General features: G+C 26.7%; 1 protein-coding gene across 1 annotated transcript; it reads left to right on the plus strand.

Annotated features, from left to right (window-relative positions):
* Nucleotides 1–8,438: 8,438 nt before the first annotated feature.
* On the plus strand, nt 8,439–10,837 carry OCT59_024400 (uncharacterized protein; the record flags this gene model as incomplete). The annotated part of the gene is made up of 5 exons (XM_066135408.1): nt 8,439–8,657; nt 8,732–8,801; nt 8,874–9,055; nt 9,153–9,486; nt 9,573–10,837. 5 exons carry the CDS (start codon nt 8,439–8,441, stop codon nt 10,751–10,753), a joined length of 1,986 nt encoding a protein of 661 aa, XP_065991433.1. The 3' UTR covers nt 10,754–10,837.
* Nucleotides 10,838–12,608: the final 1,771 nt, after the last annotated feature.

Raw genomic sequence — 12,608 nt, forward strand, 5'->3', positions numbered from 1 at the left:
ACAATCCACAATCCAATCCATATTCACAAAAGATCGACAGCATAGAACCCTGAATAATTAAAATAAGTCCAATTGAATCTATAGGATCAACTCTATTAATCCATCAATAAATATTGAATTGTCGATCAATACAAATCCAATCCGATAGAACAAATGCTTTTTTTTTAAAAAAAAAATTTCATCATAACGCTCACCAGGGGTAAAAATCACAAGGGTAAAATCACCCCAGTATTCACCTTTATCATATCTGATATTACATAATTTATATTTATTATATTAAAGTTTAAATTTTTTCATCAGTTTAGAAAAAACAAAAAAACTAAAAAAAATCTAAAAATTTTTATACAGTACATTATGTAAATTAAGGTGAAATTTATCTTTAGTGAATTTCACCATATAATATTGGAAATTTTATGTAAATCAAGGTGAAATTCACCTTTATTAAAATTTTACCAAAATTTTATCTCTTAATAAATATTTATATAAATTAGGGTAAAATTAACCTCTGGTGAATGTAAAATTAATTCTTCAAATAAATATTGGTTTTTAAAAAAATTTTTTATGTTTTACAGTATAATGGAAGAAATTTATGATAATTCTTTTTCTTATATATCTGATTATTCTGATATCTCAGATACAAGATTTCTGTTAATTTATGAGTATTGTAAGAATACAGTCAAACCTTTATATAACGATATGTCGGGACATATATGTATAAAATTTTTAGAAAATATCAAAGTTATACCGATATTTATATGTCTTCACATATAGTAGGAAAATAAAATTTTATCGGTATATCAAGTTTTTGATAGTATATCGGTATATCGAATATCGGTATATCGAGGTTAGACTGTATACAGTATATATATATAAATTCATTTTAAAATAATATATTTTATTATTTAACCAGAAAGCTCTCAAACACTATTGACAATAATTATGGTTCTAAGAGTTCTAAGATAATTTGTTTTCCATTGAACATTCAATATGACGACATCAGTTGAGGATTTGCCGATAATATGGGAAATAAAATAAATTTAACCAAATGTACCATATAGAACTGAATAAAATACCTTATTTAAAAGATTGAATTATACCCGGGTATTTTGTATGGAACATGAAAAATTGGTTGGAATTAGTCTAATTTACCAGAATTAAAAATTTTTTAACCACATATTATACCCGGGGTATATTATAATGGATAGTCAGTGCTATACGGTATTTGAAGGTTATGCCTTACGGTGTCCAGTCCGATGATCTTCCTGAGTCCAGTCATGTTAACTTTTAGCACAGTCATGTGAATTTGGGTCCGGATCATCGGACCTTGCGGTCCAGTAGTGATTCACTTAAAATTACTTGGGTATAGAGCTTGATCTACACAAATTTTTTTTTTTTACCGTTCGCTTTATAATGAGAGTTATTATAAAAAAATTTTTTTACTATTAAATATTTAATGAGATAATGGTTTTAGTAATGATATAGTATAAATTGCTAGGAACCTCTTGCTTCAATAATAATTTAAGAAGCAATTAATTTTTGTTAAAGTTTTTAATCATTTTATTGTATAAAAAATGTTTATTTAAATCTAAACTAATAATTATTAAATACAAGAAAAAAAATAAAATGCAGATCGGTCATGTAAATTTAGTTCGGTCCGATTGATCAAATCACAGGACTTAGCACAGTTAATTCAGTCCGATGGTAGCGAAGTCCGATCAAAGGTCTGCATCAAAATTCACATGACTGTGCTAAAAATTTACATGACTGGACTCTGAAAAATCATCGGACCGGACTCAGTAAAGATATTTGATATACACAGTATATACTGAAAGGACAATAATTTTATGAATTTATGATGTGTAAAATATTTATATGGCTCTTGTTATTCTAATAATGAATATCCATTATATCAATTAGCATAATGTCTTTATTGACGATAATGACTATCCGAAAAATCATGATTAAAAGAATTCTTATATCAAAATTTGCAAAATACTTTTAATATAATAGCATTAATAAATATTACCCTGTATAATAAATTATTTTTTAATTTCATTATGTTATATTAATTAAGATATGTAGGGATGGCAAAAAACATGTTTTAAAACAATTTTGGCGTTTTAAAACATGTTTTAAACAAGTTTTAAAACATTAAGAACTTTACTCTTTACTACGTAATACATATTTGCAATAAAAATTTAAGCATTTTATTATATAAATATATACTAATTTTAAATCTTCTGGAAGATTTTACATTTCATCAATGATCTTTTAATCGATCAATTAAATCAATAATGCCATTTCCACAACAATTACACTTTTAACGAGGTGTTTTTCGACCACGTCCATCAACTTCTGTAACTTTTTCAAAGTGCTTACAGACGTCTTCTGATGGTGGTCTTTCCACGAGAAATAATTTTAATACGCAATAATCATACCGATCAATGTTTTAAACAAAAAAAAAGTTTTAAAACAATAAAAAACTGATTAAATTGTTTTAAAACATCTTGTTTTAAATCACGTGCCATCCCTAGATATATGCAATTTGCATGATGAAAAATTTTTATTTACTAGACATTGATCACGTTTGATTGATCACGTGTAATCGAATTGGTTGGCTAAATGTCACGTGTCTATAGATCATTACTAATTTTTGATAATTTTGACCCGAATTATGTTTGATCGCAGTTGATGGTACGATTAAATCCGCTGCTTTCCTACTTTAAATTAAGTTTTGTCCTTTCCTAAATTGTAATTACGGTAGACAAATAAATATATTAACATACATTAATTATTGTTCTATCAGGTAGATTTAAATGGGTGGAATTGTTAATATGTACTATGTAGAGTGTAGACTGTATGTTTAGAGGTTGTTGGTGCAAGAGATGGATTCTTCATGTTTCTAAACGTGACAAAGAATCGTCACATTGTAAAATGTAAAGGCGGGTAATTAATTAACCCATCACAAGTATTGGATACGCAGGGTTCGCGTTTATAAAATTTATCGAGATATCAGATATTAATCACGTGATAATCGTGATAATTTAAAAATTTGATACAATTAGTAAAGAATTAGCACAAAATGTTTTCTTTAATATTTCAATGGTATTTGCTTGTTACCATGAATGAATTTTATTTTTTTGGATAAATGATAACCTGATATTTGTATAAATTTTATATTCATTCATATAATATATATCATAAATTAATTAAATCACTACCGTACAGCGTTGCTATATGCAGCGTTATACGGTAGCAAAATAACGAATATTTGAACTCTATTCCAGCAAATATGGTTAAATTTTTTCCAAACTCCCTAACAAAATACTTTATTAAAAAATATTTAAAATAATTAAAACATGTGCCAAGAAATCAGAATAGATTTTATATAGTACATTACTATATCCCTAGACATACTATAACCTCAAAAGATGTCAATATAAGTTTCATGCTACGCAAATTTTTATTCTCAAAAGTCAAAATCTTAAATAACAGTAGTAAGTAAAAGTGGAATATCCTACCATTAAATTTTATTAATATTGATAATGTTCAAATACATAAATACATTATAAATAAATACAGTATACAATAAAGTAAACACGAAAACAAAAACGACCCTATTAAATCATTCCTTGGGGACTATTATATGCGGTACATTGAATTGTAATGATCAGGTTCCTTAACTTCTTCATGAGTATATTCTGAAATTAAAGATTAAGTCAGTTTAAATATATGTTAAGCTAAGTTTATGAATTAATATTAGTAATTACCAGAAAAATTATCTTTGGACGGTACTTCATCTATAGTAGAATCCATGGAATTAGGTAATGAAAACCTGATGAATTGTTCTATGGCGTCTGTCATGTACAGTTCATAGTGGTTCGACCTATGCACGATACCATCGAGTTGTTTTACTTCTTCGATGAGGATATCCCAGATTTCCGGTTATACTCATCATATTCGTCTATATATTTCGCCCAGCATTCCTTGCCTGTGTTATTAACTCTTTCAGTTAGAGATCACTTTCGAAAATTTCGTCATACTCCTTCATAAGATTTCAACACAGTCTCATCTGACATCTGTAAGTGAACCATGAGTGTGATGTTAATGAACAGAAAACCGAATAGAGTATAATTGATAAAGGAAGAAGTACGACTTAACGTTAATTAACAATTTATTGACTTACTTTAGCGTTGCGGTTGTATTTATTTTGAAATCTACGCAATGTCACAACATTTGTTAAAACGTTGTATTGTCGAATTACACTAAAATTTTTAATTAACCTTGTGTATTAGTTGCAGCACGCGTTGCAACACTGTATTTGTAATAATACAACCGCTACTCCAACTTACTTTGATGCTAGAAATAATTAATAACTATAAATTCAACATTAATACCCTTAATTGTACGGTATATATTAGGATTTATAGAATCTTATCTACTTACTTCTAATCCATAGTAGTAATTTGGCTTCTTGACTTGGTTTAGTTCTTTTTGATTCATCGGAGTTGCTGTGAATTATATGAGTACAATGAATATATTTTTTTTATCCAAGAACTCCTTTAAACTAGAATGAATTATTAAATGTAATCAAATAGTTAATGTGGAAAATTATTTTTGCTAAAACTGAGCGTAGGTAATTTAGAAGACGATAAAGAATGAATACATCCATATGAAATTCACCTTTTCAAGTTTAGTTAAAATCAGATACCCGACTCTGGGACCTCGCACAATTTATGGTTTAGAATCGCTCACACGAAATATTTGCGCCAATTGTCATTATGCAGTATTATTTGAAGTAATTATTAATGAGAAAACTAAATCATATAATCAATTGTGTGAAGATCTGTGTGACAATGCAATGACAAAGCGAAAAAAATAAGAAATTTCAATAACAAATTATTTTTGTTTTTTTTAAAAAAAAAAGAAAGAAATAAAGAAAATAATAAAAGGTATTATTATTTATTTTACTTTAATTTAATTTATTTTTATTTTTTTTCGAGAAATAATAGAAATAATTTATTTTATTTAACAATATTTCTTTGATAAAGATACTTTCTTCATTTAGGTTTTTTTTTTAAAAAAAAAACTAATTTATCTAAAATAAGATAACAGCGCCAATATGCATTATGATTTACCAAATTATAACAATTTTTTCAAATAAAAAAATTGAATAAATTACCTATCCTGCTAATAATCAAGTGATGAAAGTAATCAAAGTAAACACAAGATTCTTTATACATAAACATCACTAAACTTTAATTAATATATTCAATTTAAAATACTGTTAACCGAGTATACATGTATAATAATTTAAAGTTTTCTTTCAAAAAATTTTTTTGTCCCTATTCTTGTTCCTTATACGGAATTTTATTTATCTGAAAAAAGTTCACATTTCGACGATCGTATTGTTCTTTTGTATTCTTTATGTAATTATTTTTATACGCCATAAACAAATTTATTGAATTTCTTTACTAAATTTTATCAAAAGGGAGGTTATGTCACGGGGTTTGTCCCGATATATCAATAAAGACATAAAATCAATGATTTTAACTCGTTAACCATTCATAATTGCAGAAAGAAATAAAGATAAATATACTTTTTTTGGGGGTAAAATATGATGACGCAGCAAAACTTTAACCCGATAATATAAATAATATTTATAATGTAATCTGTGATATCAGGGAATACCGTTTTTTATATACATTACAGTATTTTCTTTATATTATTATTAATATGACGCACGTAAATCTTTAATTATTTTGAAAATTTTGGATCTTTTGACAACAACGCCGGAAGTTTACATCACGTGTGATTTACATATTTACAATAATTACAGAAATTTTGTGATCAGGATCAAAGGTCAAATTTTTATTAAGAATAAAATACGAAATATTAATATTTAATATTTATTAATACTATTCATGCGGGTTTTGTATCATCAGTAAAAATATATTTCTTTTACAAATTTCGAATTGTTATTCTCTAACCAATAAAATGAATGTACTGAAATAATCACATGATTAGCTTGGTAGGTCAATGAAAACTCTTAAACCAATAATCAACCAATAACATATTAATAATCAAATGAATCGAAATCTGTAGTCAACCGCTAAAATATGGTAAGAATCTATTAATTAATATTAATAACAATATTTAAGGTAACTATAATTGTTTTAAAAAATCAGGTATTTTTCTGGATTATACAGGATGATAATTATTAAGTAAAGATAATATTTGACAAAAGTATTACAATTGTATGGGGAACAATATTTTAAGCGTTAATTAATTTTAGTGGCGTAAATAAAGACTAATACCATTATTGCCGCTAAAGTGAAAAATAAAGTTGTGATCAATATCATTGGTTAGATTTTGATAGCAGTTGTTTACTTTTTAATAATAATGATCTACTTACTGTATATAATTTTCCAGATTATTTATATAAATTCAATATTTCTGTTAAGTACTTATAATAATAATAATCATTTATTGTAACCTTTACGAGATCATGTTAATAACAACAATTACTTTAATAGCTTTAGTAGCATTTAGTGGAAGACCATTTATTTTGTAAAATAATTTAGCTTCAGCAGCTAAATGACAACTAGACAACTGTCACTAGTAAATCTGGTTTAGAAAGTATAATCTATTACATTTCTACAACACAATTTGTTAATAGTTTGTATAATGTTGACGATTTTATTCAATAAAGTAACAGGAATCATAAATAAAAAGCGGGGACATGAACGACACGTAAATTAGAACGTATACATCTAATAAGCCTATAAGAGTAATATCACCTAACTAAATAGAAATAACCATACACTAATAATAAAAAAGAACTTAAGGAATGGATGTAACACAAAATCAACCCAATAGACTCAAGTCACGTGATCAAGATTTTTTACCGAAAAATATCTTTCCGCTAATAAGCCCTATTATTAAGCATGTCATACGCCAAAAGTCAAACTATTGTGTAATAAAAAAATGACAGTTAATATTAAAATTAATATTGTTTGTAGTGTATAAAAAATATCACAATCAATATAAAAATAAATAAATAAATAAAAATATAAAAATAAAATTAATAAAATAAAATAACAACAATTAAAACCTTTTAACGAATAAAAAGTGGCAACAAGTTCTACAAATTATTGTGATAAATAATAAATAACTAAAGCATAAAAATCCCACGATATATTTATATACAATGAAATACGAAGTAAGGGTTGAAAAAAAAGAAGCGTGAACGTGATAATAAAAAAGGTATTAAAATATTTTATAATATATTAGTAATATTTTATATTATATTAGTGATATAAAAGATTATTTTTAATTTCATTCTTGGTGTAAATATAAATAAAACTATACACAAAAAAAGGAAGAAAAAAAAGTTTACTCACTGTTTTTTCTTGCACAAAATAAATTGTGATCGCGTTGTCTTGCAAGGTACGATCTCAACAATAATATGTGTTACATATTATATAAAAATATATGGAAGTATATTTTAAACATATTTATTAAAGTCTTTACGTTCTATTCTTTGTATATATATAGAGAATAAACTTGTATATTAAAAGTAAAAGAAAAACAGTTCGCTTATATCGTTCGTTACGCAATCTTAAAATAAAAGATTGATTGACTTCCGAATTTGATTAATTATCTATATATACAAGATTAAACAAGGTTATACAATATTACAGTATATATGCCTATTCTATCAAGCCACAATTTTAAACCGAAAAGGGTAATTTTTCAATATGGTAACATTAACAATTGTCTACTTTAGGATTGTAAAAAATTTTGATATGTAAATTCTAAAATTATAAAATATTAATATTAATATTAATATTAATAATATATTAATAATAATATATATTAATAAAAAATAAAAAAATTTTTATTATAAGGAATTTTTATTTGGGTTGGCTAATTACGCCAAACACTAAAAGTTAACCATTTCATACTATCATAATATTCGGTACAACTTATAATAAATTATGCAGTATATATATATATTTATTTTTAATTATTTGTGATCTGGATGTTACAACGTAAATTCCGATTCGTTAAGCAGCTATCTTTCCCTTTCACAATAATTCATCTTTTTTTTGTGAATCAAAAACTAATATATATATATGCGGTTAAATCTCAGCAAATGACCAGGTCACAAGTTGAACGGTACTGCTGCAATCAGTCTTCGGGAATACATATAAGGGTTAAATCTAAAAAACATTGATTGATTTTGGCAGTTTATAACTTTACAAGGAATTTCGTGTAATTTCATGTAATTACCATACTTGGAAACAAAAACTTGATATAAATAGTTAAATATTATGATTTTTTTTTTCAAAAAAAAAAAATGTTTTTCATGCTCTCTTTTTTTCGTGCTCAAATAAATTAAAAATAATACTTGTAATAATAATATATATATAATTATGTCTGAAACGAACGAGTGGGCAAATTGGATAGAAGAGGCTATTTCTAAAAAACATATTAGATATTATGAGTATGAGTACTTTAGTAATATTCAAGAAATTGGTGTTGGTGGCTTCGGTAAAATTTACCGTGCTAATTACAAAAGTTCAGAACAATATCTCGTGTTAAAATCTCTTCTTAACCTTGATAATATCGCTATTAAAGAGCTCGTTAATGAGGTGATATTTTTGTTCTTCATAAAGTTAACATATTTTCATATTTTTTAAATTTTTTTTTTTTTTATTATATTTAGCTTGAACTACAACGTGATGTTACTTTCCATGATAACATCATTAGCTTTCATGGGATCACCACAGAGAAAGGTATTTAATTTAATGTTGCATTATTATAATTTAAATAATAATAATAATTTTTTCTTTTTTTTTTTTTTTTAGGAAATCAACATGAGGCCTTTAAGAAATACTTATTGGTGATGGAATACGCTGATGGTGGTTCCCTCAAAAAATTTTTAAAAGAAAATAAGGATATTACTTGGAAGGACAAATGTAAACTTGCGTATCAGTTGTCCTGTGCTGTAGCGTGCTTACACGATGAAGGAATCGTACATCGTGATTTGGTAATATAATTTATTTGTTTAATATAATCATTTAGTTATTACGTTATTCATATATATCGCATTATTTACTTAATTTGTTTTTATTTCTCGTTATTAGCACTCAAACAACGTATTAGTTCATCAGGGAAACATCAAATTGGCAGATTTTGGGTTGTCAAAAAAAGTTGGTGATGCATCTAAAACTCAAAGAGAATTATTTGGTGTAGTCCCTTACATTGATCCAAAAAGATTCGGCTCAAGAACATACTCTTTAAATAAAAAGAGTGATGTATATAGTATTGGCGTACTTTTGTGGGAGATATCAAAAGGTCAGCCACCATTTTATGTAGAAGGCGAATCATACGATGCTAGTCTAGCTATACAAATTTTACAAGGTTCTAGAGAATCAACCGTTCCTGGTACCCCTGCCGATTATGTTAAACTTTATAGTGGTAAGTATGACGTTTAATATTTAATTATATTTACTCTTTAATTTATTTTAGTAGTTAAATATATATATATATATTTTTTTATTTAGAATGTTGGGATGGTGATCCAGATAAAAGGCCATCTATTCAAGAGGTCGTTGATAGATTAAAATCAATGGTCTCACAATCGGATACGACATCTCAACAACAAATTGAAAGTGATCAAATACCAAGTAAAAATATGACTATGAATAGCGCGGAAAATTATGCATCTCATGGAGATTTATCTCAAATCATTCGAAGTTTTGATAAAATGAATATGGAAACTTTTACATCAACGAGTAATAAGCAAGGTTTTATTTTACCTGAAAATGAATTAAACTTGAATGCAGTAGAATCTGCAATGTCATCAAGTGATATTGAGCCACCTCAGAACGCGGAAGTTGAGGAAATTATAAAATTCATTTTTGAAGTAACAAATAGAATAAATGAAGTTAATGAAAAATCATTTAGAAAAAAACATATTCTTGATTTTCTTAAAAATAATAATATAAATTCTCAAGAAATTCATGATTGGTTATTGAAACATCAGTACAGTAGTATGAATGCCACCTTCTTACTTGGATATTTCAACTATTATGGAATTGAAACTGTTGAGAATCACGATAGAGCATTCAATTTTTTCTCTAAAGCATCAAAGCAAAATCATATGTTGGCTCGATATTTTGTTGGTAAATGTTATCAAAATGGTTATGGAACTACAAAAAATGAAAGTATGGCCTTTAGATATTTTGAAAAATTAGCGAATGAAAATTTTGCTATAGGTCAGTTAGAAGTTGGTTATTGTTATAATCTAGGATTAGGGGTTAATGAAGATCCAGAAAAGGCTATTCATTGGTATGAAAAAGCTTCAGATAACGGAAATGTAGCGGCTACGTATAAACTTGGTCAAAAATATATAAATGGAATGGGCGTCAGTAAAAATTTAGAAAAAGCCTTTGAATTGTTCAAGAGATCAGCTGAAAAGGGGTATTTAGATGGAATGGTAATGTTAGGAGTTTGTTATAATGGTGGTATTGGTACTAATATTGATTGGACGAAGGGGTTTGAATGTTATGAAAAAGCTGCAAATTTAGGAAATATGATTGCTCAATATAATTTAGCTAACATGTATAAAAATGGTGAAGGAACTGAAAAGAATATGGAAATGGCGATTCATTGGTTCAAAGTATCTGCTGAACAAGGGTATTCAAATGCTCAAAAACAGTTGGATAGATTATTAAAAAGTTAAAAAAAAATTTATTTGTAAGCCTATTTTAAGATATCAAATCGAAATATAATAAAAGATATATATAAATAAATATTTTTAAGGTATATCATGGTTACTGGTGTTCTTTCCTTAAAGATGTGATCTGGGAGGTATAGTTTACAAATTGTAACGTAATTAACGTAATATAATTAATTCTTCTTTGTTTAATCTTCATACAAGTTACAACAAAAACAAGGATCTCTAAGTTTCAAAGTTATAGATCTTGATAAAATACGTCCATTTTGTATCATTATATCTTGAGGATCAAAACTTGAAGCGTTGTACTAGAGTATTTTGATGGTAAGTTTAAAGGAAGATTAATGGGAACCAAGAAAATCATTAAAACAGGTAAAAAAAAATTATGTACAAAAATGACGTACTAACAAGTGGAGTTATAAAAGTCATATATATTTTTTATGTAGACAATTAGCACATTTTTTAATGCAATTTTATTTAGGTAATAAGTATACATATGTTTATTAATATGTAAATTTTATAGATATATTAATTATTATTGTTATTTTTTTTTTATTAATACTCTCACATTTCACGCTTAGGTAGTTAGATGCAATTTGCATAATTTTTTGTACAAAATCGCTTCACTTTTGGAGTCTACAAGTTTACATCATCCCATCCTTCGAGAATAATCTCCTTCATCTTTGGACTCGTCATCATCTTTGGATCAAATCATCCTCTGCATCACTTATGAATTGAGTCATCATTTTCTGTTTTGGACGTGACGCAAATAGAGTATATTTAAGTGAAGGTCTCAGAAAAGGCGACATACGTCTATGATTAATCCATCTCGACAATACAATATAGATTATTGATTAAAGAAATATTGCTAGTTCAGCAAATCAAAGTGCATCAAAGATAAATCTCAAAAGCTTTTCTCTCTTCCGTAGGTCGTCAACATTTTACCAAAAATCAAAAAATTGACGACAGCTTAGGATCGACGTTCTTTCTATTGAAAGTGAAAGGGTGTAAATCAAAGGTAATCAAAGGAAATATATCACAATTGAAATATTACAAGATTAAGCAAGAGACTCGGCCGGTTGTGGTACCAAATCAACGGACGGCCTAATTGTGAACAAAATCCCAGAAATGCGAGTATTATATTACAAGGTAAAAGCAGAGAATCAATTCCCATTTCCGCTGGTATGCTTACTGAAAGCAATGGATATTTCCCCGAATTTAAAGTAGCGATGAGTGCAGAAGAAGCGCACCAACTTTTGTTCAATCCTATACAAAGAATTCATGACCTTATAATTTTTAACAGCTTCATCAGCAAGCTTCTAAGTATAAGCTGAATCGTGTTTTCTTAAAATTAGCGCTACGGGTTCTATACAATCTCTACTCGCTATTTTTTCTGTCAGGGTCTTACGTTTATTTGAGGATACATTAAATATTCCAGATGATTATTTATTGCGTTAGGTTTTTCTAATTGTCTAACATCTTTACAAAGTTTAATAATATTGAAAACTGAAAAGTGATCGAACTTCTAAGCAGCAAAAAATTTATTCGAGTCCCGGTTGCACATGTATTACACCGTGATAAACATATGGTCAAATGACGGTGATCCATCTAAATTTTTAGGATGAACGATTGTTTTTTACACTTTAAATAAATCGATTAGTTATATTACGACTTTTAAGAATATTTGAAGGACTATGAAAATTACTTGTAAGTTAAATATAAATTCATTAATATATATTAAGTCATTAAAAAAAAAATATTATCATGTTTCCAATAAAAAAGCTTTATTATAAATTATCTGACAAAAAATCATGATTTAATTTAATCAAAAAGAAGTATTTGTTATTTTTTTATTATCCTA

Source organism: Rhizophagus irregularis, chromosome 4 (assembly GCF_026210795.1).
Source record: "Rhizophagus irregularis chromosome 4, complete sequence".
In the NCBI taxonomy this organism is placed as follows: domain Eukaryota; kingdom Fungi; phylum Glomeromycota; class Glomeromycetes; order Glomerales; family Glomeraceae; genus Rhizophagus; species Rhizophagus irregularis.